General features: G+C 54.6%; 9 protein-coding genes across 9 annotated transcripts; 6 read left to right on the top strand and 3 right to left on the bottom strand.

Annotated features, from left to right (window-relative positions):
* Positions 1–1,355: 1,355 nt before the first annotated feature.
* On the top strand, positions 1,356–3,051 carry BO72DRAFT_445329 (histone chaperone napB). The gene is made up of 3 exons (XM_040944017.1): positions 1,356–1,690; positions 1,867–2,709; positions 2,773–3,051. The coding sequence occupies exons 1-3, from the start codon at positions 1,567–1,569 to the stop codon at positions 2,877–2,879; spliced, it is 1,074 nt and encodes a 357-aa protein (XP_040804325.1). The 5' UTR covers positions 1,356–1,566; the 3' UTR covers positions 2,880–3,051.
* Positions 2,587–3,942, bottom strand: BO72DRAFT_445328 (SNARE domain protein). The gene is made up of 3 exons (XM_040944016.1): positions 3,781–3,942; positions 3,055–3,716; positions 2,587–2,987 (listed from the first exon to the last, which is right to left on the bottom strand). Exons 1-3 carry the CDS (start codon positions 3,813–3,815, stop codon positions 2,911–2,913), a joined length of 774 nt encoding a protein of 257 aa, XP_040804324.1. The 5' UTR covers positions 3,816–3,942; the 3' UTR covers positions 2,587–2,910.
* A 917-nt stretch (positions 3,943–4,859) lies between these two features.
* Positions 4,860–6,137, top strand: BO72DRAFT_493259 (uncharacterized protein; the record flags this gene model as incomplete). The annotated part of the gene is made up of 2 exons (XM_040948363.1): positions 4,860–4,945; positions 4,994–6,137. 2 exons carry the CDS (start codon positions 4,860–4,862, stop codon positions 6,135–6,137), a joined length of 1,230 nt encoding a protein of 409 aa, XP_040804323.1.
* A 166-nt stretch (positions 6,138–6,303) lies between these two features.
* BO72DRAFT_301637 (uncharacterized protein) lies at positions 6,304–8,413 on the top strand. Its single transcript, XM_040940436.1, has one exon. It carries the CDS (start codon positions 6,722–6,724, stop codon positions 8,111–8,113), a length of 1,392 nt encoding a protein of 463 aa, XP_040804322.1. The 5' UTR covers positions 6,304–6,721; the 3' UTR covers positions 8,114–8,413.
* Positions 8,414–8,576: 163 nt separating this feature from the next.
* On the top strand, positions 8,577–11,107 carry BO72DRAFT_525213 (potassium channel family protein). The gene is made up of 2 exons (XM_040949940.1): positions 8,577–9,085; positions 9,138–11,107. The coding sequence occupies exons 1-2, from the start codon at positions 8,814–8,816 to the stop codon at positions 10,894–10,896; spliced, it is 2,031 nt and encodes a 676-aa protein (XP_040804321.1). The 5' UTR covers positions 8,577–8,813; the 3' UTR covers positions 10,897–11,107.
* Positions 11,108–11,537: 430 nt separating this feature from the next.
* On the top strand, positions 11,538–12,859 carry BO72DRAFT_483843 (NAD(P)-binding protein; the record flags this gene model as incomplete). Its single annotated transcript, XM_040947829.1, has 5 exons — positions 11,538–11,661; positions 11,721–11,888; positions 11,970–12,217; positions 12,289–12,492; positions 12,593–12,859. The coding sequence occupies exons 2-5, from the start codon at positions 11,852–11,854 to the stop codon at positions 12,857–12,859; spliced, it is 756 nt and encodes a 251-aa protein (XP_040804320.1). The 5' UTR covers positions 11,538–11,661; positions 11,721–11,851.
* A 130-nt stretch (positions 12,860–12,989) lies between these two features.
* BO72DRAFT_466158 (putative C6 transcription factor) lies at positions 12,990–15,633 on the bottom strand (the record flags this gene model as incomplete). Its single annotated transcript, XM_040946756.1, has 7 exons — positions 12,990–13,497; positions 13,554–13,792; positions 13,846–14,271; positions 14,339–14,640; positions 14,693–15,171; positions 15,235–15,356; positions 15,571–15,633. The coding sequence occupies 7 exons, from the start codon at positions 15,631–15,633 to the stop codon at positions 12,990–12,992; spliced, it is 2,139 nt and encodes a 712-aa protein (XP_040804319.1).
* Positions 15,634–16,032: 399 nt separating this feature from the next.
* BO72DRAFT_445324 (uncharacterized protein) lies at positions 16,033–18,638 on the bottom strand. Its single transcript, XM_040944015.1, has one exon. The coding sequence runs from the start codon at positions 18,436–18,438 to the stop codon at positions 16,477–16,479; it is 1,962 nt and encodes a 653-aa protein (XP_040804318.1). The 5' UTR covers positions 18,439–18,638; the 3' UTR covers positions 16,033–16,476.
* Positions 18,639–19,317: 679 nt separating this feature from the next.
* On the top strand, positions 19,318–20,837 carry BO72DRAFT_301470 (uncharacterized protein). Its single transcript, XM_040940435.1, has one exon. The coding sequence runs from the start codon at positions 19,574–19,576 to the stop codon at positions 20,813–20,815; it is 1,242 nt and encodes a 413-aa protein (XP_040804317.1). The 5' UTR covers positions 19,318–19,573; the 3' UTR covers positions 20,816–20,837.
* The last annotated feature ends 714 nt before the right edge of the window (positions 20,838–21,551 follow it).

Below are 21,551 nucleotides of genomic sequence, written 5' to 3'. Positions count from 1 at the left end.
TCCCCTCGGATGCTGTGAGCATCGGCGGCTACTGATTTATGAATTTGATATTCTCAGAATTGATCTGGGTTGAGGTCTGGAGATATGTATGTGCTTGTGCCTCTATTTATCATTATCCATGCTTCTATTGGAGTAGGCCCGACTATTTTAGGGAAATGGCCGTGCAAGACACGCAACAAGCCAGTCCCGCTGTCCACGGAGTATAGATATGTGATATTCATTGGTATCTTCTCCTATCACCACGACAAATACAGCCCCAGACAGGAATTGGGCAAGTGAAGGAGACCTCTGTACGCTGTCACCTCTATAGCACAGAAAGGCTAGCTAGTCATCTTGCCTGATATTTGGCCTGAAGATATGCTATGCATGCACAAGTGTCGTAGCAAATGACGTCACTCCCCAACCCTCCACCAACATCCAGACAATCCGAGTGACAATCAATAATATTCTATCTTTGAACAATAGATGTCGACTACAAGAGTAGCGTAGAGCCGTCCAGCCCGTAAGGAAAACTATACTGTACCTCTATCAAGCACATTTACCAAGTAGTAACAGAAAGTAATCACAGCATAAAAAAATTCTATAATTTTCTACTAAGTTACCTTAACCCGCACAAATAATTCGAAAAAGTTCCCCACTCACCGCGCGCCCATGAAACTAAATGTAAATGAAGGAAAAAAAAAAATCCCAGCTAGGTAAATTAGTCTAGCCCCCGACAAAAAGCACCTGAAACGGTGGGAATGGCGGTTAAGGATTCCCACTTTTCTGTGTGTGCGCGCCAATCATGATGGGGTTGATTAGGGGGTTAGGGGATTAGCTTATTCCGATACTCACTTCTTGGATAATTTCACTAACTAGGGAGTTGCATTAATTCAAGACTTCTAGCAGAAGGTGAGTGGAAGGCAGAAGGCGGTTTGTTGGAACTTTTTTTTTTCATGTGTAACCCCAACCCCGTGCCTGTGCCCGTGCCGGTGCCGGTCCCCGTTTGTTAACGTTCCGAGTAGGTAGAGTTTTTACTGTCGAGGATGGATGGGAATTGTAATGCTACTCTGCTGTACCTGTACCTGTATCTTACCTTTAATACCCCTTATGATTACTGTAGTAGCTGAGTCTGGACCTTGAAAAAAATTCTCCTATCTCTCATTTTATTCTTCCCGGAAAAGCCATGCTGTAAGTTACCTGGGTAGTATATAGGAAGCAGAAGCAGCCTCCCGTACAGTATCAACAGCAATCTAGTGTAGTAGTTAGTTACTAAATTAGGGTAGTTAGTCAAGTTAACCAGTTAAGCTTAGTTAGTTAACTTAGCTAGCACCCTTAGTCAGGTAGGTCAGCTTCCCGCCCGTCCACCTCACTTTGAAAAACCCGGGGGTGGGAATCCGCTTTGCTCTGCTTGACTTTCAACTTTTTTTTTTCTCTCTCTCTTTCCTCAAACCGAACCACAACTGCCTAACTCACCTTTAATTTTTCCTTGTGAGGATTGGATTTACTGGCTTCAAACAGTATTAATCCTGATTACGAACGCACAAACCCTTACGCACATTTTTAAATATCTTATAGCGAACCAAAATGTCCGCCGAAGAGCAGAACCAGTCCTTGCTGGAGCGCATCCAGCGGCCCGAGGTGAGCAAGGAGACGCAGAAGAAGATTGCGCTGGTGGAGCAGGAGTTTATTCAGGCTGAGGTGGAGCAGCGTGAGTTTTTTATTTTCCTTTTTTTTTTTTGTAGACTGGGTGTCGCAGAGCTACGGAGCTACGGCGTTGCTGGGTCTTGAAGCGATTCGCATTCGGCCATTGGACTGGAATGGCAGCTGCTGCGTTCTTTCTTCTATTGGGGGCTGTGATACTAATGCTATCTGGCAATGCTGCAGTCCGCCACTCGACCCTCCTCCTCCGCCCGCTCTTCGCCAAGCGCAATGAGGTCATCTCCTCCCCCGACCTGCGCGACACCTTCTGGACGCGCGTGATGCTCAACGCCCCCGCCGAGGTCGAGGAGCACATCACCATGACCGACGCGACGATCCTGGCCTCCACGCTGAAGAACCTGACCGTCGAGCGCTTCGAGGTCGACGACAAGGGCATCGGCGAGCCCCGCAGCTTCCGTCTGACCTTCGAGTTCCGCACCGGCGACGAGAACCCCTACTTTACCAACGACAAGCTGGTCAAGGACTTCTACTGGCGCAAGCAGGTCATCACCACCGCCAACGGCCACAAGCGCCACTGGGACGGGCTCGTCTCGGACCCCGTCCGCATCAACTGGAAGGAGGGCCAGGACCCCACCAAGGGCCTGCTGGACGCCGCCTGCGACCTGGCCGAGGCGGAGAAGAAGAAGGACGCCGACACGGACCGCAAGGAGCTGAAGGAGTTCGAGGCGCTGATGCGCAAGCGCGATGAGGTCGAGGCCGACGAGGAGCCCCAGGGTGAGGATGAGGAGGACGACGTGCCCCCGGATGCGGACCTGAGCTTCTTCGCTTTCTTCGGTTACCGCGGCAGTGATGTCACCGAGGAGCAGTCCAAGGCCGCGACCAAGGAGGAGGAGGAGAAGTTCGAGAAGCTGCGCAAGGGTGAGGAGGTGGGGGAGAATGAGGAGGACGAAGACGACGAGGACGATGATCTGGAGGACGACTTCGAGTTCATCGAGATCTTCCCCGGTGGCGAGGAGCTGGCCATTGCCGTTGCTGAGGATCTCTGGCCCAATGCGATGAAGTACTATGGTAAGTGTGGTGGCCTCGACTGCATTTTTTCTCATTCACACTGGCTGACTGACGGTGGTCTAGTCACGGATCAATCCATCGAGGAGGTCGACTACAGCGATATTGACGCGTCCGAGGATGAGGACGACGAGGAGGAACAGTCCCGTCCCCGCAAGAAGACCAAGGTCTAAAATCCGCGGACCGGACGAAACTACCTCCCCTTCAAAGCACAAGGAGCAGGATCAAGAGGAGGATTAGAACGAATATCAAGACCGCGATGGCGAAGGAGGACATTGTATCTAATGGCGGGACGATCAGTATCTTCAGATAGGTTGGATAGAACACCCAAAAGTTGAACTTCCTTACCTTCATTCTTCCGGATGATGTGTTTCAATCGCGACATCCCGTTCTGTAGTTTGCCCCCGACCCGATCGGCCAGGGTATCCACTTCGTCAATCATCACCGCTTGCTCCTCCAGCTCCCGCCCCATATCATCCGCCTGCTGCCGGAGATTGCCCACCGTCCGAAACACCCCATCCAGCTGCTCATCCTGCTCATGCATCAACTCCATTTGCCGCTGCTGCTCCATGGCCGCATAGTAATCATCGCCCCGCTCCCCGGACGGCGACAGCAGACCCCCGTCTTCCTCATCGAAATCCGCCGGATTCGGCAGATGCGAGGACCCCGCACCACCGCCACCACCGCTCGCCGCCGCCGCGGCGTCTGCCGTCGTGACCGCCCGCTGCAGCTCCTGGCGCATATTCTCGATCTCGGCGCCCACCTCGGTGACGAGACTCCGGCGACGCTGGACCTCTTCCAGCTCCAGACCGAACCGATAGGGATCTTGCTCGATGGCGCGCACGCTCTCGACGAGGTCGTCCAGGTCGGCGGTGAGGTCGGTTAGCGTGGTTTCGAGCTCCGAGCGCGCTTGTTGCAGCTCCGGGTTGCTGGGGGATTTGGCGAGCGAGCGGATGCGCAGGTAGGAGGAGAAGAGCGGTCGCGTGGTTTGTAGGGTGGAGAGGACGTCCCTGATTTTGTTCAGCTTCGGGGTGGATTCACTTATCGGTGTTTAAGGGGATTGGGAATACTTACGCTTGGACTTGGAGGAAGGGGTCTGTGTAATCCATGATGAGACAATTTGGATATTGTGGTGTATGTTATATAGAGGGATAAATAGGGCGGAGGTGTGACAGGAGGGTAGGGTGTAGGTGGGTAGTAGTTAGAATGGGATGGTTGTTGGATTGTCTTCGAGATGTTGTTGATATGGGCGATGGTGGCAGGATCCCCGGCATGACGCTGGATACGGTCGGGCGGTGGGGAAGGCGGTGGTAGCATTAGTAGCAGTAGTGGTAGCGGGAGGAGGGTCTGTGCTTGTTCCCGCTTCGCTGTAGTTATGCAAATATCATGGACTACATACAGTACATTGTTATGTAGTATTCTCTTCTCAAGCAGGGCACGGAATGTGTGTGTTATCAGTCTGCTAACCTGCTGGGATGAAGGAATACTGATAGTAAGTTTCAGAGGAAGAGGAAAATTCTTCTGCACTATACCACATATCACTGATATGTAACGAGCCACAACAGTATGCGTGATTCCAGAGGACCCAGAGCACCCGGCTCTTTCAAAGCTACTCTTTCAGGGTGGCACCTAATTTCGGGATCATGCCAATCTATTTCACTGTTGACGGCGAGCCTTGATTATAATATAGCGGTATCGTCAGACGCTAATCGCAGCCAAACATGTGCAAGAACCATTTAGCAGATGGCTCTACAATTCCTAGGCACCCAGATGGAACTTCGACAGAAGCACCAGAAGGCTTTAGTAAATAACTCAAGATGTGCCCTACTCCACACAACCCAGCGTGAAGATGTATCACCGCTGATCCGACCAGAGGCACCAGATACCCATCTTTCTTTCAAGTTCACAGTTGTGAAAGCCCAACAAAGAAAGTCCACATTACGCGCGGAAGTTATCTCTTCAGTTCTTGAAAAAGTGAGACATTATCCCCTTTCCGCGACGATTATCTATGAGTATGAGTCGGTGCTCAGTCAATATAAAAGAACCAACATAATACCCTTTTTCAAATGAGAGTCAACCTCATGACACCACGATAACAACCGTCAAGCCACAACTTAAAGATACAGGGGATCAGCAACTCGAAACCGGGGACCATGTCTAACGACCGCGATTATACCTCCGGCGATGCTCCAGAACGTGCTAGGGTCTTCAAACTGGAAGACCTGCCCATGGACATCTTGTATGTGATTGTTGAACAGATGAACTACTGGGAGCTAATGAATTTCAGGTTAGCTGTTCCAGCCTTGAGCGACACTCTGAGAGGCCTGCTGAAGAAGCGCTGCCTCAAGTGGGCTCTTCCCTCTAAGAAGTATTACGAGCAATTCACTATGGTTGACGAGAATGGGTTACCACATGAAAATCACTCGAATTGGTCCATCAATCACAGACCCGAAATTATCCCACAGCCCTTTGTACAGGCGATCATCCGCGGCCATTATCAAGTCGTGCAGAATGTGCTGGATGCTGGCGTCCACCCCCACAGAAACTACGATCTCTTTGGAAACTCATTCTGGCATATTGCTGTGCGAACCCGAAACCTCCAAATGGTCCAGATCTTTCTCTCCCACCCGGAGATTGACGTCAATCAGAAAACGTGGACCGGGTACCAGGCATTAGACATGCTGAGCCCGGAGCAACGGCGGTATCTCTCAGACGATTACCCAACCCTTGGGAGGATCATACATTCACGAGTCACCGACAAGCCCTGGACGGCCACTGTGGGGGGACATCAGAGGATCATTCGGCTTCTGCTCGAGAAGGGTGCAGTGTTTTCCTCAGCCGATTGCTTCATCCATCTGGTCCGACGCCCGGACGGGCTGGAACTTCTCAGATTGGCAATCCAAAATGGCCTGTACAAGGATGGCCGCACTACGGACTGGTACACGCTGTATAAACATATCTCACGCTGTATTCAAAAGCTTTCGGTGAACATTTTGGATGTCATAGTGCAAGAAATCCCGGAGGTGCTGTCGATGCCCGGGCTCGGATTGATGCAGGATGCACTTGGACAAACCTCGTCCCCGTACTGTAAACACGCATCCCACAAGTTCGCCGCGTACATGATACGAAAGGGATTCTGCCTCAAGCTGGGTTATCATTGGGACAGAAACGAATACCCTGAGTTGGCGTTTGTTCTTGGTAAACTGGAACCGAATCCTAAATTCTATGGCTCGAAAGTCCTGCCCCGGAACGTCTGGAGGAAATGGGCCTCGCTTGCTGAGCTGCTGCTAGAGCGGCCTGAGTTGCAGAAAGATGGCTTTGAGGCATGGAGGGACCCGGACTTGATTCTAAGAAGCCCACTCCGGGAGGCTCTGGTTGCCAGAAACTGGGACGAGATCCGAGCTTTACTCAAGGCAGGCCCTAATCCTTGAAGCTGCAGGGGTTTCTTTGATGGCTAGCGTTTTCTACCTGCCAAGACTATTGTAGAAAGACAGTTCTTACTATCTGTATCACTTTTTCAGAGATTCTAATCTATCATTGTAATATTCTTCCCCTGTCTATGTTTTGCACTCATCTACTATATGAATATGAAGTCATCTGCCATGGCGTACTAGTGCTTCTGTAAAATCTTTTCTAGTTCCCAATACTGTCGTCACCAGGTGTCATGATAAAGAGGTCTGTTGCATGAGACAATCGCTGGAGTTCCGAAGTCACCTGATGACCGCGCCTGGATCACCTCATAGTCTAAGCGACATGTCATCCTCCATCTCCAATAGCACCTTGTCAGTCCTGTCATTTCATTTTCTTCAATTTGAGACATATACTCTGTTGCCTCTTTCTAAGCCTACCTGTGACAAATGCGCTGGCCAACGGCGAGAACTTGTGCCACGATCTTTTCACCTTGCCTTGCGGCAATATCACAAAACGGAGACAAAACGAAGCAGCAACCTACATGAAGAAATGGCGTATTGCTCTCTAGCCTCTGATACCGGCAAATTTCTTGAAAAGTGCCTCTATGTCGGCGACCCTTTCAACAAGAAACGGAGACGCGCATTTATATAAAAGACCCCAAGGGTCTACGTCTCGCCGTCATGAAAACCCAACACCACCCCACCGGACCAGCGCTGAACCACAAGCCACGATGGCCGGAAAACGTCAGAAGATTCTCGAGTTTTTCGAACGACACCACGGCCGACGCCTCAGGAATCAGCTGCTGCGGGTGTTCAAGACGCTCAACATCGGGCTGGCAGCGCTCCCGCCCGAGATCGCCGTGCAGGTCATCTTGTACGCGGACACAGACACGCTCCTCACGCTCCGACGCACCTGCAAAGCCTTCCGCGACCTGGTCCAGGAGGAGGTCGTTGCGCGCTGTCGGAAGACGGTCGTCCCTCCGCAGGTGACCTACGACGCGATGATCATCGCCAACCAACATGACAACCGGCGGAGCAGTCGGTATCTGTGGCATGAGAACCCGGTAAGCCAGCCCCTCGCTCGCCTGGTGGCCCAGGGCCGGTACGACGCGGTCCGGTTCTGTCTGGAAGACGCAGGGCTCGATGCTAATCTCTACGACCTCAGTGCCAGGCCGTTGCTGCACATCGCCGCCTTCTACGCCCAGGTCCCCGTGGCCCGGCTGCTGCTGCAGCGCGGGGCCGACATCTTCGCCACGGCGCGGGTCAACCGCAACACGGCGCTGGACTTCGCGGTGTGCCCTGAGCTCAGCCACGATGAATTCGGGCCGCCTCTGGGCTATGGGATCCGGAGCTTTGCGCTGGACGCGATGGTGCGACTGCTTCTATCCGAAGGGGCCCGCTACGCCACGAACGCCGGGCCCGGGGCCCTGCCCTACCTGTGTAGGATGCCGGATTACATCAACCTGCTTCGCCAAGCGTACGACAACGGCACGTATCTTAGCGATGAGGCGATCGCGCGTCAGCTGCTCCTATGCGATCTGATGCCTGGGCTGGTCCCGCCCGTTGTCGCCGCCTTGCCGGAGGCGCTGGGCCCGGTAATCGTGACGGCATCGGGCAGGTCGGCGATCGAAGCGGCCTTGAGCTTGGGGCATATGGAGCTCGCCCTGGCGCTGATCAACTGCGGGTTCCCCTTGAATCTGGGGCTCAACGAAGACCAGTACCAGTACCCAGAGCTCTCGTACCCGTTGGACAACCTGCAACGCAACAATTTCCTCACGCATGTCTGGGACCGACAGGTTGTCATGGCTCTGCTGGCGCGGCCACAGCTCCAAGCGGCCGGGTTCGGACAGTGGATCATCCAGACCGGCCGCTTGGAGCATCTGATCCTTGATGAGCCTCTGAACTACCAGATCCGCACACGCAACTGGCCCATGGTCAACCAGATGTTGCGGATGGGCTGGGGTAATCCCGCGGGCTATGCCGAGGAGCTGTCATGAGTGTGGGACTGGACTTATTCAGACTGCGCGACATTGTGATTACCTGTAGCTCTTGCTTGTAATGATTGGTTAATTTTAAATCTAGATTTCAACTTAGCTTCTCGAAGAATATTGCCTGAATCTCTCTTCAGCTTCATCTGTAGAGATAAAACCCGATCTTGTCTCTCACAGTATTGTCTTCAACGATGACTAGTTATCATGTGAAGTACTGTACTTCTCCGACTAGGCGTCTTCCCTGACGCAAGGCCAGGAACCAGAGCACCAACTATTTTCAGCATTTCATTTGTGAATAGAGACAAGATCAATCAAGTCGTCGACGGTAGGGATCAACCGGAATGACATCATGTCCCAAAGAAGGGGAGGTCTAGGGCAAGCTGTCAGGGTTGGTGGGTCACGGGAGCTCCATCTGGGCGGGCGTCATCTCATCTTGTCCCGTCTTGCCAAGTCAAAACAAGGAATTCACTTCCACTCCTCCACCACCAATGAGAATCCTAACGTGTCTTTTTCCTGGCCCCATCCATTGCCTTCGAGATCGGCATCTCTATATATGACCATGAGAAGGAGGTCTCATTCATTATCCCTGGAATTTATCATTGATTATATCGCCATGAAACCTCTTTTTTGATTCCATAGGACTCTCCTGGAGTCACTCCTAGCCAGAACGCGGCCGTGGCCTGCTTACTCTCAAGACAAAGTAACCATGCCGGATAGCTCGTCAAGCCCTCACACGCAGCAGAAGAGGTCGCTTGGAGAGCGGCTTCGAAGCCCATTCCATCTGAGACCGGCCGACGACGATGAACCGCAAAACTGGTGGATAGCATCGACAGCAATCCCGCTCATAGCTGCCACAACCGCTCCCTTGGCGAATGTCATGTCCATCGTGGCGCTAGTGTCATCATGGAAGGTGACAGTTCTGAGCCAGACCGATTCGTTCGGGCAACCCATCCAGAAGTCCTTGGCAGACCCACGATGGTAAGTCATCTGTAACCTTCCGACTCACAGCGTCTAGCCCTAACCTGACTAGGTGCATAGCTCTCAATGCGACGTCGCTGGCATGCGGCTTGGTGGGTAACTTGTTCCTCCTGTTCAACTTCACCCGGACAGTGCGGTACATCATTGCGTTGCCTGTATCGATCATCCTCTGGTTTCTCTCAACCTCCATCTTGATCGGTATCACAGCCGCGATGCATGTCTATTCTCCTCCCGTACCTCCCAATGAGACGTACTCGCAGGCCTACTGGAGTGCAGTGATCGCCGCAGTCCTGTACTTCATCCTCGGTGTGATACTACTGATCAACATGCTCGGATATGTTCTCGGACACTATCCGCAGTATTTCGCATTGACCGACGGCCAGCGCACGCTCATTCTGCAGACGACGGCGTTTGTGGTGTGGCTCATAATCGGGGCCGCGATTTTCAGCAATGTGATCGGCATCTCCTTCGCAGATGCGCTATACTTCTCGGACGTCACCATCCTCACGCTGGGTTACGGCGACATCACCCCCACGACTCCGGTGGCAAGGGGTCTCGTCTTTCCGTACGCGGTCATCGGCATGATCATCCTGGGTCTCGTGGTCAACAGTGTCCTGCAGTTCGCACACGACATTCAGTACAAACAGGTGATACGCAAACACGTGGAACGCAAACGCCGAGCAACCGTCAGCCGCTCCGTGTCCATCGAGCCCGGGGCGACCTCCCAGCTCGAATACAAACCCCGGCGCTCCGGCCGGCCGGTCCGCACCACGATCGACGCCTTCGCCTTGATGGGTCGCCCGAAGCAGGTCGTCATGAAGGAGGAGAAAGACCGGTTCGACGCGATGCGGGCCATCCAGCGGGAAACGCTCTTCTTCCGCCGATGGTACAACCTCGTGCTGAGCTTGATCATGTTTGGGATTGTCTGGACGATTGGCGCGGTGGCCTTCTGGCAGATGGAGAACATCACGTACTTCCAAGCGCTCTACTTCGGCTTCTGCTCGCTCCTGACGATCGGGTACGGCGACATCACCCCGTCGACCAACGCCGCCAAACCCTTCTTCATCGTCTGGTCCCTCGTCGCCGTGCCCACCATGACCACGCTCATCTCGGAGATGAGCGACACCATCGTCGCGGGCTTCAAGCACGCCACGGACGTCGCGGCCGACTGGACCGTCCTTCCGCAATCCGGCCGCTACGCCAAGTTCGTCCGCAAGATCCCGCCGCTGTACACGGCCCTCAAGCACCGCGAAGAGCACAAGCGCGTCGCCGAGGGCTTCCCCATCGGGCCCGCCACCGACGACGGGGGGGACCCGGAAATCGGCGCCAAGCGGGCCAGCGACTTGTCCCCGAGCACCAGCCCTCAGGACGGCGGCACCAAGCCCAAGGCAGAAACCATCGATCAGCTCGCGACCGAACCGGGCCCCGCCGATGCCGACGAAGGCCCCGTCTCCAACATCCGACTGGCACAAAAGCTGGCGCTCGCGATCCAGCGCACGACGCGGGACGCCCTGAACGCGGAGCCGAAGCAGTACACATACGAGGAATGGGTCGAGTTCACGCGGCTGATCCGGGCGACGGACCCGACGTCGAGCGTCGAGCTGCGCGAGGACGAGTACGGCGTGCTGAACTGGGACTGGATCGGCGAGACGAGCCCCATGCTGGCCAGCCAGACGGAGCCCGAGTGGGTGCTGCACCGGCTCTGCGAGAGCATGATCCGGTGTCTGGACGCGACGGCCAAGACCCGCGACCGGGAGGAAGACGAGCCGACGCTGCGGAAGGAGCGCGCGATCAAGTTCGCGGAGGGTTGATTTGGGGGTGGCTTTTATCTCTTAGTTTGCGGTGATATCATTCCTGGTGCCCAGTATTCTCCTGCATTGGATCTGACCCCTGGACTCCCTGCATATATTCGATTCTACTGTATTCATATATTCGACTGATTTATCAATTGGACATAAGTCATTAATCATCGACTTCGACGGTGTATTGAACTTCCCCCCTTCCATTTTCTAGCCATAGCATACAAATCAATCGTATCTCAAGTCCTGTACAGTACTGTACCCTCGAACTTCAAACTCTTCATCTCATCCCAACCCCAGATCCACAATCAACAACCAACACTCAACACTCAACAACCAAAGACCGAGAACACCGAGCATGCCGAGCACTGCTCTCCAGTCCTCCTACGTACAAAGCCACCCACCCAACCCAAGAACTGAACTAGCAACCCCCTCTCTTACCCCGCCTCCACCTCCACCTCCACCTCCAGAACTCACCCTCCCCGTCACCCCGGACCCCGGACCGAACCCCGCATCCCGTATCCTGGTGGCACAGTGCTGTGCTGTGCTGTGCTGTGCTGTGACGCTGTGCCACCTGCAAGGCGAGGCGGGGTAAGTAACCCACCTAAGGGCTAAAACCGACAAGCTGTCCGACAGATCATCAACCGCACGGGACAAGACAAGATTCTCCGCTCCAGCTACAATAACCCAGCCATCTACCCACCTCCCCTCCCTGTCTCCCTCTCACCCTGATTCTTTTCAAAAACGCTCGTCGCTGGACTTCACCCACATCCCCAGGTTCGTTTTTGACTCTCCAGGGAAGCGATACATGGGATATACGATTGAGCTTGATACAGTTTACAGCCTGTAATCTACCCTATACTTATCAACCATTAACCACCTCCAAAGATAAAGACAAGGACCACCAATCCTCCGCTCCAATATAAGCCCCACCAACCGTACCTTACCCTACCGCAAACACAAAAAAATGCCCCGTCTAGACGGCAAAGTCGCCATCGTAACCGGTACGTTCTCGTCCCCCCCATCCCCTACCCAACACCCAACACCCACCCAACCTCAAACCAACTAACCCACCCCACGCAAAGGAGGAAGTTCCGGCTTCGGCGCGGCGATCGTGCGCCGCTTCCACCAAGAAGGCGCCCGGGTGATCATCGCGGACATCAACGCCGCGGCCGGGGCGGAGCTGGCAGCCACGGCGCCGACGGCGCTGCATTTCGAGCGGGTCGACGTGACGGTCGCGGCGGACTGGGCGCGGGTGGTGGCGATGGCAGTCGAAAAGTTCGGGCGCGTGGATGTCTTGGTCAATAATGCGGGGACGACGTATCGGAATAAGGTATCCCCTTTGCTGTAGTGAATGGTTTCGGGGAAGAAGCCTGGGCTATGCTGATAAGACTGTCGATACAGCCAACGGTCGAGGTCACCGAGGCGGAGTGGGAGCGAGTGTTCACTGTCAATGTGAAGAGTATCTTTCTCGGGAGCCAGGTGTTTGTGAAGCGGCTGCTGGAGCAAGGGGGCGGGGGGTCGATGATCAATATCTCGTCGACCGGGGCGACGAGGCCGCGGCCCGGGTTGGTGTGGTATAATGCATCCAAGGGGGCGGTTTCGAACGTGAGTGTCCACAGCCCCGTGGTTTTTGAGGAGAGTGGCGTCGATTGGTGGTGGCGGATGCTTGAAGGCACTGCTGATACTCCGGATCAAATGACGACAGGCAACCAAAGGTCTCGCGGCCGAGTATGGTCCGCACAATATCCGGGTCAACACCGTCTCGCCGTTGCTGTCGGGGACCGGGTTGTTCTCCTTGTTCACCGGCATGGACGATACGCCCGAGAACCGGGAGAAGTTCATCGGGAATGTGCCCTTGGGACGGCTGACGGAGGTGGATGACGTCGCCAACATGTGCGTGTATCTCGCGAGTGACGAGGGGAGCTTCGTCAATGGGGCGGAGATGATAATCGACGGAGGCAAGTGTATCTGAGGTTTTCCGGCGACGCGCGGACTGGGGAGTGACTCGATCGAGCGCTCAAATCGTTAGTGAATTTGATGGAGTATCAGCGCTCAATGCCGAGCCACCAGACATACATTGCCATGCAAACCATTAAGATTGTTCATCCTGTCCACGAAGGATCAAAAACAGAGAGATCCTCTTCCAGTAGCCCCATCATATGCTGATTGCCCGAGAACCAATTCCCCAGTTGATCAGTCGGTGGCATAGGGGCTTCAGTGAAGGCCCCTTCATTCCCAGACCTCATGACCCCGGTGACAGCCCCAGCTCCCGCCGTGGAAGGCGCCGACGTCCACACGGCCCCGCCCTCTTGATTCGATGCAGGTGCAAGACCCAGCGCAGTTAGATAGGTATCGAACTCCTGCCCAACAGACACAAGGTTTTGATCCTCTCGTGCCTGCGCCTGTGCTTTGGCCTCGATGTACAGCCTTGCGACATTACTGAGCACCTGGCACAGGCGGTATAGCTTGGCGATGGCCTCCGAAAGAAAACAGTTCGGCTGCACGCAGAGCACAAACTCCTCCAGACGGTTCAGGTCCTCCCACGAGGACGTCGCTATTGTGTGGCAGAATAACACCACAAACGGCACGAAGGGAGCGTAGAGAACCGTCCTGCAAGAACCTCTATGAGTGTCTACACAAAAACACCTTGCTGGAAGCCAACGTACCAGTGGAGATAAGACGCTTTGAAATTCTCAGTCATTCCCTTGACCTCGATCATGGTCTCTTTCAGTAGTTCGAGTGCTTCCCGAGCCGTCGTGATGCATTCTTTGACGAATGTGCTTTGCGAGTCTCGCGATGGAGGAATCGCTCGATATATTAGGGTCATCACCGACTTTCGGGCAATCTTGTCCGATATCATGTAGATCTCGTCCATGTGGGATAGCTTCTGAGTGTTCATGATGTGCTGTGATGGATCAGCCGTCTGCTTTGGCCCGCCGAAGGTGGCACAACACATACATCAAATGGTACATCAATAGTCTCCATCACTTGAGCAGCCAGCTGACGGGCATGCTCGGCTCTCTCGTTCTCCGGCTGCGACAATGCCGCGGGGCTGTATAATCGCTCGTACACTTGGCCTTGGATGGTGGCGAATTTAATCCATATCTGGAAAATGCTATTCCAGGGCTCCTCTGCTCCAATGACGTCGTTCGGCCCCGGCATGGTAATATCATAGTCTTGGATTGTTGACGCCCGCCCAAGGCGTAAAGATATCGCTTTGTCGAGGGCATAAACCGTCCAAAACAATTGGCGTCCTCTGAAAATGTCACTTTCGGGATCAGTTGATGAAGCTCGATGGTACCCCAAAGTCTGACATAGTCGGGCTGCCGTAGAGGTCAATGTCAGAGCGAACGACGGCTTCGACATCTCGATCGCATAGAGAGCCTACATAGACAGCCGTTAGTGTCCGCAACAGTTTGTCAAAAGAGCCCCCATCTAGAAGAGTCCTTACCCCCAACGCAAGAGCTTCGATATATTCCGCTCTGGCCGGCATACAGATACTCAAGTTGGCCAGCGCCGTTTCTATATTGGTTTGACAGAGCCGGAGATACCGCTGGTACTCGTCTCGCGTCTTCGGGTCCTCGACGGAGGAGATGCAGTCACTGATCACATAGTAGAGACCTCCGTGGACGACGATGAACGCCGCGTCCGAGAACTCCTCGGTGGCAAAGTAGACCTCCCGACATTTCTCAATGAGTCGCTCGCACGTGAGGAACGGACAGACCCCCTGCAGAATGTTGGGTTTCTCTAGCGCTGGAGATGAGTGATGAGGGTGTATGCTATCGTTGCAGGGATGGACCGGTACCTTTGAACTTCCGGAGAAGCGACAGGACCACCTGCACGGGCGGCATGGCCAGGTCTCGGATCCCGGACCCCAGGATGCTCTTCTGGTTGGGGAAGCGGATCTCGCGGGCCGGCGAGTGCGCCTGGTGGTCCTGCATGCTGACCATCTGCTTCAAGGTCGAAAGCGCCGCCTGGATGGTCGGCGACGACACCTGCAGCGCGCTGCGCGAGACAGCCGTCTCCAGGAACTCGCTGGCGTAGGCGGAGTGCGCGGCGAGAGACGAGTTGCCCTCGAAGGCGGGGGTCGCCTCAGGGTCCTCCACGGGAGCCGGACCACTCGACGCATGGCCGGGGACGGAGGGACTCATACGGCTGGAGATGGGCGTGGAGTGGTAGTACGGCTCCGGGACACTGCTGGTCGTCGCTGTGTTCGACCGAAGTTGGCGGAGCAGGTCCTCAATGCTCCCCAGGCGCTCCTCGATCAGATCGATCTTCCTTTCACTGGATGTGGGGCACAGATCAGATCGGAACGAAAGACATACTCCGGGATGGTCGCACACATACTACTGACTAGAGATCAAGACCCGCTTCCGCGGCTCTTGAGGCTTCTGGCCTGCCCCGGTCGATCGGCAGATAATCTGTGAACTGCGACAGTTGGAGCACGGGGATCGCTTGTCGCAGCGTATCTGATAAGAAGACAGACACAGACAAGCAAGTCAGTGAACCGACGCAAGGATATCAGGCAAGCGAGAAGCTGCATAGAGTTATGGCTAGACAGTTGGCCTCGTACCTTTCGCAAACGACATTGGTCACACTGCAGGTAGGCAAGTAAAGTAGTAAGCATGTGACCTGGTAGCACGCAGCCGCCGCAGCAGCAGCAGCATCAACTGATTGACTTACTGCACGTCTGCCAAGTGACTCCTTCCCATCGCTCTCGGGACCCTCGGCCTCCAGATGGTCCATAGCGTTGGAGAATGAATGGAGGAGGAATGTCGATAGCGTGCCTGATTGGGATGGAGGGCAGATTGCAGGTTGCTGTAATGGGGGAATTGGCAACCGGAAAGAAATGACATACAACCGTTTCGGAACCCGCGGGTGCCGCCCACTAAAAAAAATAGTTAACTAACCTAGTCCCTGAAACCTTTGAGTTGGGGAAAATAACTAGTTATGGGTCTCGACTTTTGTCTTGGATTTAAATTCCCTCGCCTTTGCCCTTTCCTAAGGTTTCCTTCGACCCTGATCGGTGGATTACCTACTCTTTTACCATGAGCCCCACACAATTGTCCCGTGTATACTCAATAGGAATTGTGACTGCCTAGGAAACTAGGCATCATAATTAATATTACTCAAGCGAGGAGAAAGCACCATTGGAAGCGGTTAAATCGATGAAAAAATTCTAGACCGATCAGCAGCGCTCTCGACACAGTACACTAGCTGTCGGTGAATTTGTCGCACCATCTATCTGCACATAAACCTCTATGCTAATATTTTTCTTTTCGGTCCATCGTCTATCGTCTATTGGTCGTGGTCACATCATATCTACGTGGAGAGGACCCCAGCATGGTCTCACTTCATAGGAGTCGCGTGTGCACATCGCGGCCTAGATCAGGCCAGTCGCAGGTCGCCAGAACACTGATTCAGGCGGGAGATAAAGCGCCCGATCTGCCGGATGGCAAATGTCTCGGAACCAGAGAGGCTGTTGCTGCTGCTACTGCTGCCCAACTCCCTGCTTTCTGACACCTGCAGCTCGGTTCGGAGGCCTCAGGCATCCGGTGGAAAAACCTGTCACATGAGGTAGGTCGCCCTTCACTTCTTGATTCCAATGACGGCCAGGTTGCGGGGACTCTCGTGGTAGTCGAAAACAGGTTCAACCCAGCAGTCCTTGACGGAGTCGTGCTCTCGCAGAAACTGCCAGCGGTCCACCACGATGATGGCCTCTACCAAGGCAGCACTGAAAGCCATCAAGCTCCATACCACGCTGAGATTCTTTTTCGCGTACCAGTACTCTTCCACATAGCGGTTCAAATCCTCTTCAGTGAGGTCACCCATCCCAGCTTTCACCTTTTCCCCAAAGTGCGCATCACGGGAAAGCTTAGCCACGGCAGCGGTAGCATAGGCGGGGAAGGAAATAAAAGCGGATTTGCGTAGAGAGCCCACAATCAAGGGGTTCCCTGCGTCCTCGGGTGCATCTGATTCGCCGTAGAGATCGTCAGGGATCTTGGGTTTTGCGACAACTCCGCGATCCACCAGAACACGCTGGAGAAGGCTTCGATAGAAGTGTCGAGTGAAGAAGTCCTCGCTGTCTTTCCGGCCCCAATTGTAAGGAGCCTGCAAGGACATGGACCGTGCTGTAATGTTCAGCTTGACACCTGTTCCGCTCTCATGCTCGTAATCTTCGAAGCGCTTTGACATAGGAAATCCATGAGGATCGTACGCGACGGCATCCTGCGTCAGGCGGGGATGCATGGATCGGAGGATAGGAAGCTTGTAGGTGGCAGGGCCTAGCCTCTCTGTAACTAAATTGTAGCAGCAGCCGATCATAGCAATGGCTTTGACCGACGGGTTCAGGGTCAGAGAGCGGACACCGTGGTGCAGTAGGTTGCCACAAGAGTGGAGGGAGATGACCATGACCTTGGCGTCCACCGGCTTCTGGTCTGCCTTGGTACCATTGGTCGCAACTGCACTGTCATCCGTGGTTGTTTCGACAGCAGGCAGAGGAGCCTCGATCACATCTTTGATGATCGGCTCCAGATACCCGTCCTTGATCTCATGTTCGATATAGTCCATCGTGCCTCTCGGCTTGTTGGGATCATCCTCTTCTTCCACGGCCGCCTTGGGCGCGTTCCGATGGGGCTTGAAGCCAATCTCGCCGGGCGCAAGGCTGACGTCACGGAAGACATTAATCATGGCCAGGCCCTCTCCTTCCCCATTGGCAGTCGCTGTCGTTGGGTCCTCCTCCTGAGGCCTCTGCTCTGCAATGTTGGACTCCCCTGCATTGGGGCGCGACTCCACCGCTGCAGGCGACTCAGGTTCATCGCACACCTTGCATTTGGCAGCCTTCTTGTTGTACATGTTGACCTTTTTCTTCTCCTTCAGACGAGCATGCACATCCATGCCCTGCGCACCACTGATGAACTGATGCTTCCGCTCGATAGCCACGATGTGCCGGTGGTACGGCGCAGAGGCAAGGGTGCGACCCAGGTAGCTCTGACCCGACCCAAAATCCACGATGTGTGTGATCGCATCGCCCCGTTGTTCGTCTACCGTAGTGCACAGCTTATCCACGTATTTAGAGAAGTGCGCGACCTCATGGTACTTCTTGACGTTCATCCCTACTGCAATATGTCTCGGGATCACAGGGGTCCCGGGCTGAGACGGAGTAAAATCCCGTCCCAGGCTCAGGCGCCGGATCTGGTGAATGTACTCCAGGAAATCCAGCGGGGGCAGACTACCGCCTCGCCACCCTCTTGCGTCCGCATCCAGTCCGCTGCCCGTTCCGGCATGTTGGTCGAAGAGAGGCTGTAGATCGTCGCGAAGAAGCAAGTCTAGAATGTCCTGGACATCATGCTGATCGAAGAAGGCCCGCCAATTTTCCGGTAGCAGGGAGGTATAAAGGTCCGGCTCTCGTGTTAGGAAGTCAAGGATATGCACTCCGCCGCAGAGGTGCCTAAAGATGTCAGAGTTCGTAGCGAAGGAAATCAAGGCCTCAACGTAGGCATCCGGATCTGTCCACTCGTCGGCGAGTGGGAGGGGCTTGGAGAAAATCATGCGTTAAGCGCGACTAGGATCGATATGCGGAATGGCATCAGACGGAGGTCGGCAGACCCTGACGAAGTTTGCTGGTCGGAGAAAATTCAATCGAGTATGACTGTGACTTGACTCGAGAACTAACGTTGGGCGTCGAGGGAGAGAGGAAGGTAATGAGGTGGGGAGGTTGTTGTTGATGCGAAGCTGACAATCTGTTATCGTCTCCAGAAATTTTTCGTGGCCGACCGATAGAGAGCCAAAGAGAGGCGGGGGAGAAGGGGGCTGAGCGGATTGGGTTTAGCCGCGGCCGGCTCCACCGATAAACAATTGTCGATAACTCCGTAGTGTGGAGAATGGAGAATGGAGATGCTCCCACGGCAATTCATCCAATCCACCCACCCACCCACCCACCTGTTCATTCATCATTCATTCGTTTATTCATTCTTCCAAACTATCGCTGACGTTACAAGCTTGTCTTGCAACTTGAAGAGTCGAAATGGTCTCGTTCTCGATACGTGACGGACTTCCTCGCGTGACGATGTCGGATCTTCCCCCCTCGGTTCCCCTGGCGCTATTGAAGCCACTATCAGCGACACCGCCGATCCCATGATCAGACGGGCTTGATTATTTTCCAGGCGTGTCATGCTATTACATCAGAGCAGACACTAGTTGGGGACGGATTATTGTGCTACGTGTGTCTCAACATGAGAACCGATAGACCGTGCTGGCAGCCCCTTCTCCTTGTTCGCATTTCGCGTGAAACGTGGTCGATCTTTACTTCTGGCCCTCACTATCGCTCCTGCGATGACCGCACCGGACATGGGACCACGTATTATATAAGTTTCCAAGCTGACCAGTCAGCTTACGGTCGTTCGGCGATTGCATCCTGCACCCTGTCTACTCAGCCTTTTCCGGATGCATCGCTGCAGCCAAGCACACGACTGATAATCTGCCAACGCGTCACACCGTCGACGCTTTGTTATCCGCCAAACGGCAATTAACCCCCCTTACAGCCTGGGCAAACAGCCTCTTTTCCCCCCCACGACGGCCCTGAGTAGTCCTTTTATAAAGAACCCAATGTCACTCCCTCTCGCCTAGATTCGGAAAGGCTTGGATGGTCCAGGTTAGCAGCAAGCAGTTGCTACGGTAAGTCGGGATGATCTTCCGCCGAAAGACCATACGCAGCCAAGCACCCACTCCGCAGGTGCGAGGGAGATCCCCCACGCTGATTCGCCTCGTCAAACAGATGCTATCCCCATCTCTGCGGCGGGGAGCACCTCTTCCCTTCGGCTTTGTAGCCGATGTCCTCTTTCACATCATCATCAGCGGCGAGGTGACCACGATACTCAGTCTCTGCCGGCTGAACAAGGCCACTTATGAGACCATCAAGATCCTCGAGCCGCATATCTGCACCTGGTTCATGCGATGCCACGGCATTGACACCTTCGATCCCATCCTCACCATGAGCCCGTGGACCGGGGAGCAGACCCCGTTGACGATTCACACTCTGGTCCGGTTTCTCCATCGGCATAACATCACCCGAGACTTATCACGACATCTTGTGCCCGCCGTATGGGGCCCTTTCTGCGAGGAGGACAACACAGAGATGAATTTCGAGGCAGAACTACGGCTGGCGCAACGGCTGGAACGGGGCTTACACGTTCTGTTTCAGATGGCCGATATCGCTCGGGATACGGAGAGGCTCATGCCGCCGAAGAAGCCCCTGGCGCCAGTGGTCAGCGGGCGGCTGTTCGTTCTCGGAAAGATGCTGGACGAGTACGACGAGCTTCCGCCGCAGAGACGAAAGATGGTGACGTTCGAAGAATACACCAACCATGTGTATACCGTGTTGAAGTGGGGCTATGTGGAAGCGGACGTGGGCAGACGCCGGCTGGAATTCCGCGGCTGGCTCGACGAACAGACCGAGATTGACTTCCACGCGGCGCTGCGGATGTTGCGGGAGCTGATGGAACGCATGCTCCTGCGCCACGGCCCGAAGGACTGGCACCGGGACGCACGGAACGAATACAGCGTCATCTCGTGGTTCATTCTGAAGCAGCCCCCGCGGTCCCTGGCGAAATTGTTTCTGGACCCTCAGAACGAATGCTGCGAGCTAGACGTTAAAGGCGCGGACTGCGGCGCAGCCAGGAAGTGCCATTACTCCGACCCGCTGGACAACTACTGGAAGGCCTGGAAGAACGTCCCCGACCTCGGCTGTCAGGACTGTGACTGCAAGCGACGCGTGCGCAGCTGGAGCGTGAAACCGGCCCTGATCGATGCCCGAGGACGGGAGTTCAACCGCTGCGCGGAGCGATACCTGAGGGAGATGTGGGGCCAGCGACACGTCGGCCTCCATCGTGCTTTTACATTGGGGGTGTTCAGTGCGGTAATAGGGTAGCAGGAGTTGACATGTTTGGTATGATTTGTGCGATAGACCTGGTGTCAGGTAGCAAGAATGCCACTGTTATGGGCACTATAGCGTGCCAGAGATACGCATAGCATTTTATCTACACATCCATCCCTTCGTCTTGCTTCACTCATACAATCCCTCCAGCTACCTACCCTTGACCCTGCAGCATAGAATATCCAATCAAGACCCAGCCGTGCTCGCACAGAGTACCCCACAACTTCTGCGCGTGGAAACCTAAAGCCACCTCAGGCTTCTTTCCTGCACGGCGATCTCCCACCCACCCATCCCTAGAACCTCGTGCCATGCATGGCATAGCACTTACCCCGCCGCCACTAGCAAATAGAACCCTAATCCCATATTCATAACCCCGGAGAAGTCAATTCCAGCCATGAACCAGCTACCCCACAAGGGTGCAGATGCCACTACCCCTAAGATTAGGTCGCTCCAACGATCTGGTTTCGTTCTAGTGGCCAGTGAAAGCAACGGTTCACCTCGAGAAGATTGAGGGAGGGAATAGACTGCTCCCGGATTAGAGGGGGGGGGATCGAATCTCGAACTGATCACTGGGACTCAGATCTTTCCCCGTTGATGGATTCATCTGCCGTCGTCGGAGTTGAGGGATTACGGCCTCAACCTTGGGAGTGGGTTTGGCTCGCTCGGCTCCAAGGCCAAGGTGAACCCTCGCGGTTGGTGTGAGGCATGATGCTCAACCCTCAAGCCTGTG

Source organism: Aspergillus fijiensis, assembly GCF_003184825.1.
Source record: "Aspergillus fijiensis CBS 313.89 unplaced genomic scaffold BO72scaffold_9, whole genome shotgun sequence".
NCBI lineage: Eukaryota > Fungi > Ascomycota > Eurotiomycetes > Eurotiales > Aspergillaceae > Aspergillus > Aspergillus fijiensis.
The sequence above is the reverse complement of the archived record's forward strand: the minus strand, read 5'-3'. Positions and strand labels throughout refer to the sequence as shown.

Excerpts from the sequence above, each read along its gene's own strand:
- BO72DRAFT_445329 (XM_040944017.1), top strand. The coding sequence starts at position 1,567 with ATGTCCGCCGAAGAGCAGAACCAGTCCTTGCTGGAGCGCATCCAGCGG. Across the intron at positions 1,691-1,866 it reads TCAGGCTGAGGTGGAGCAGC|TCCGCCACTCGACCCTCCTC; the intron begins GTGAGTTTTTTA and ends GCAATGCTGCAG. Across the intron at positions 2,710-2,772 it reads CAATGCGATGAAGTACTATG|TCACGGATCAATCCATCGAG; the intron begins GTAAGTGTGGTG and ends ACGGTGGTCTAG.
- BO72DRAFT_445328 (XM_040944016.1), bottom strand. The coding sequence starts at position 3,815 with ATGGATTACACAGACCCCTTCCTCCAAGTCCAAGC. Across the intron at positions 3,717-3,780 it reads CCCTTCCTCCAAGTCCAAGC|GGACGTCCTCTCCACCCTAC; the intron begins GTAAGTATTCCC and ends GAACAAAATCAG. Across the intron at positions 2,988-3,054 it reads CATCATCCGGAAGAATGAAG|ATACAATGTCCTCCTTCGCC; the intron begins GTAAGGAAGTTC and ends TCCCGCCATTAG.
- BO72DRAFT_301637 (XM_040940436.1), top strand. The coding sequence starts at position 6,722 with ATGTCGGCGACCCTTTCAACAAGAAACGGAGACGCGCATTTATATAAA.
- BO72DRAFT_525213 (XM_040949940.1), top strand. The coding sequence starts at position 8,814 with ATGCCGGATAGCTCGTCAAGCCCTCACACGCAGCAGAAGAGGTCGCTT. Across the intron at positions 9,086-9,137 it reads TCCTTGGCAGACCCACGATG|GTGCATAGCTCTCAATGCGA; the intron begins GTAAGTCATCTG and ends TAACCTGACTAG.
- BO72DRAFT_445324 (XM_040944015.1), bottom strand. The coding sequence starts at position 18,438 with ATGATTTTCTCCAAGCCCCTCCCACTCGCCGACGAGTGGACAGATCCG.
- BO72DRAFT_301470 (XM_040940435.1), top strand. The coding sequence starts at position 19,574 with ATGATCTTCCGCCGAAAGACCATACGCAGCCAAGCACCCACTCCGCAG.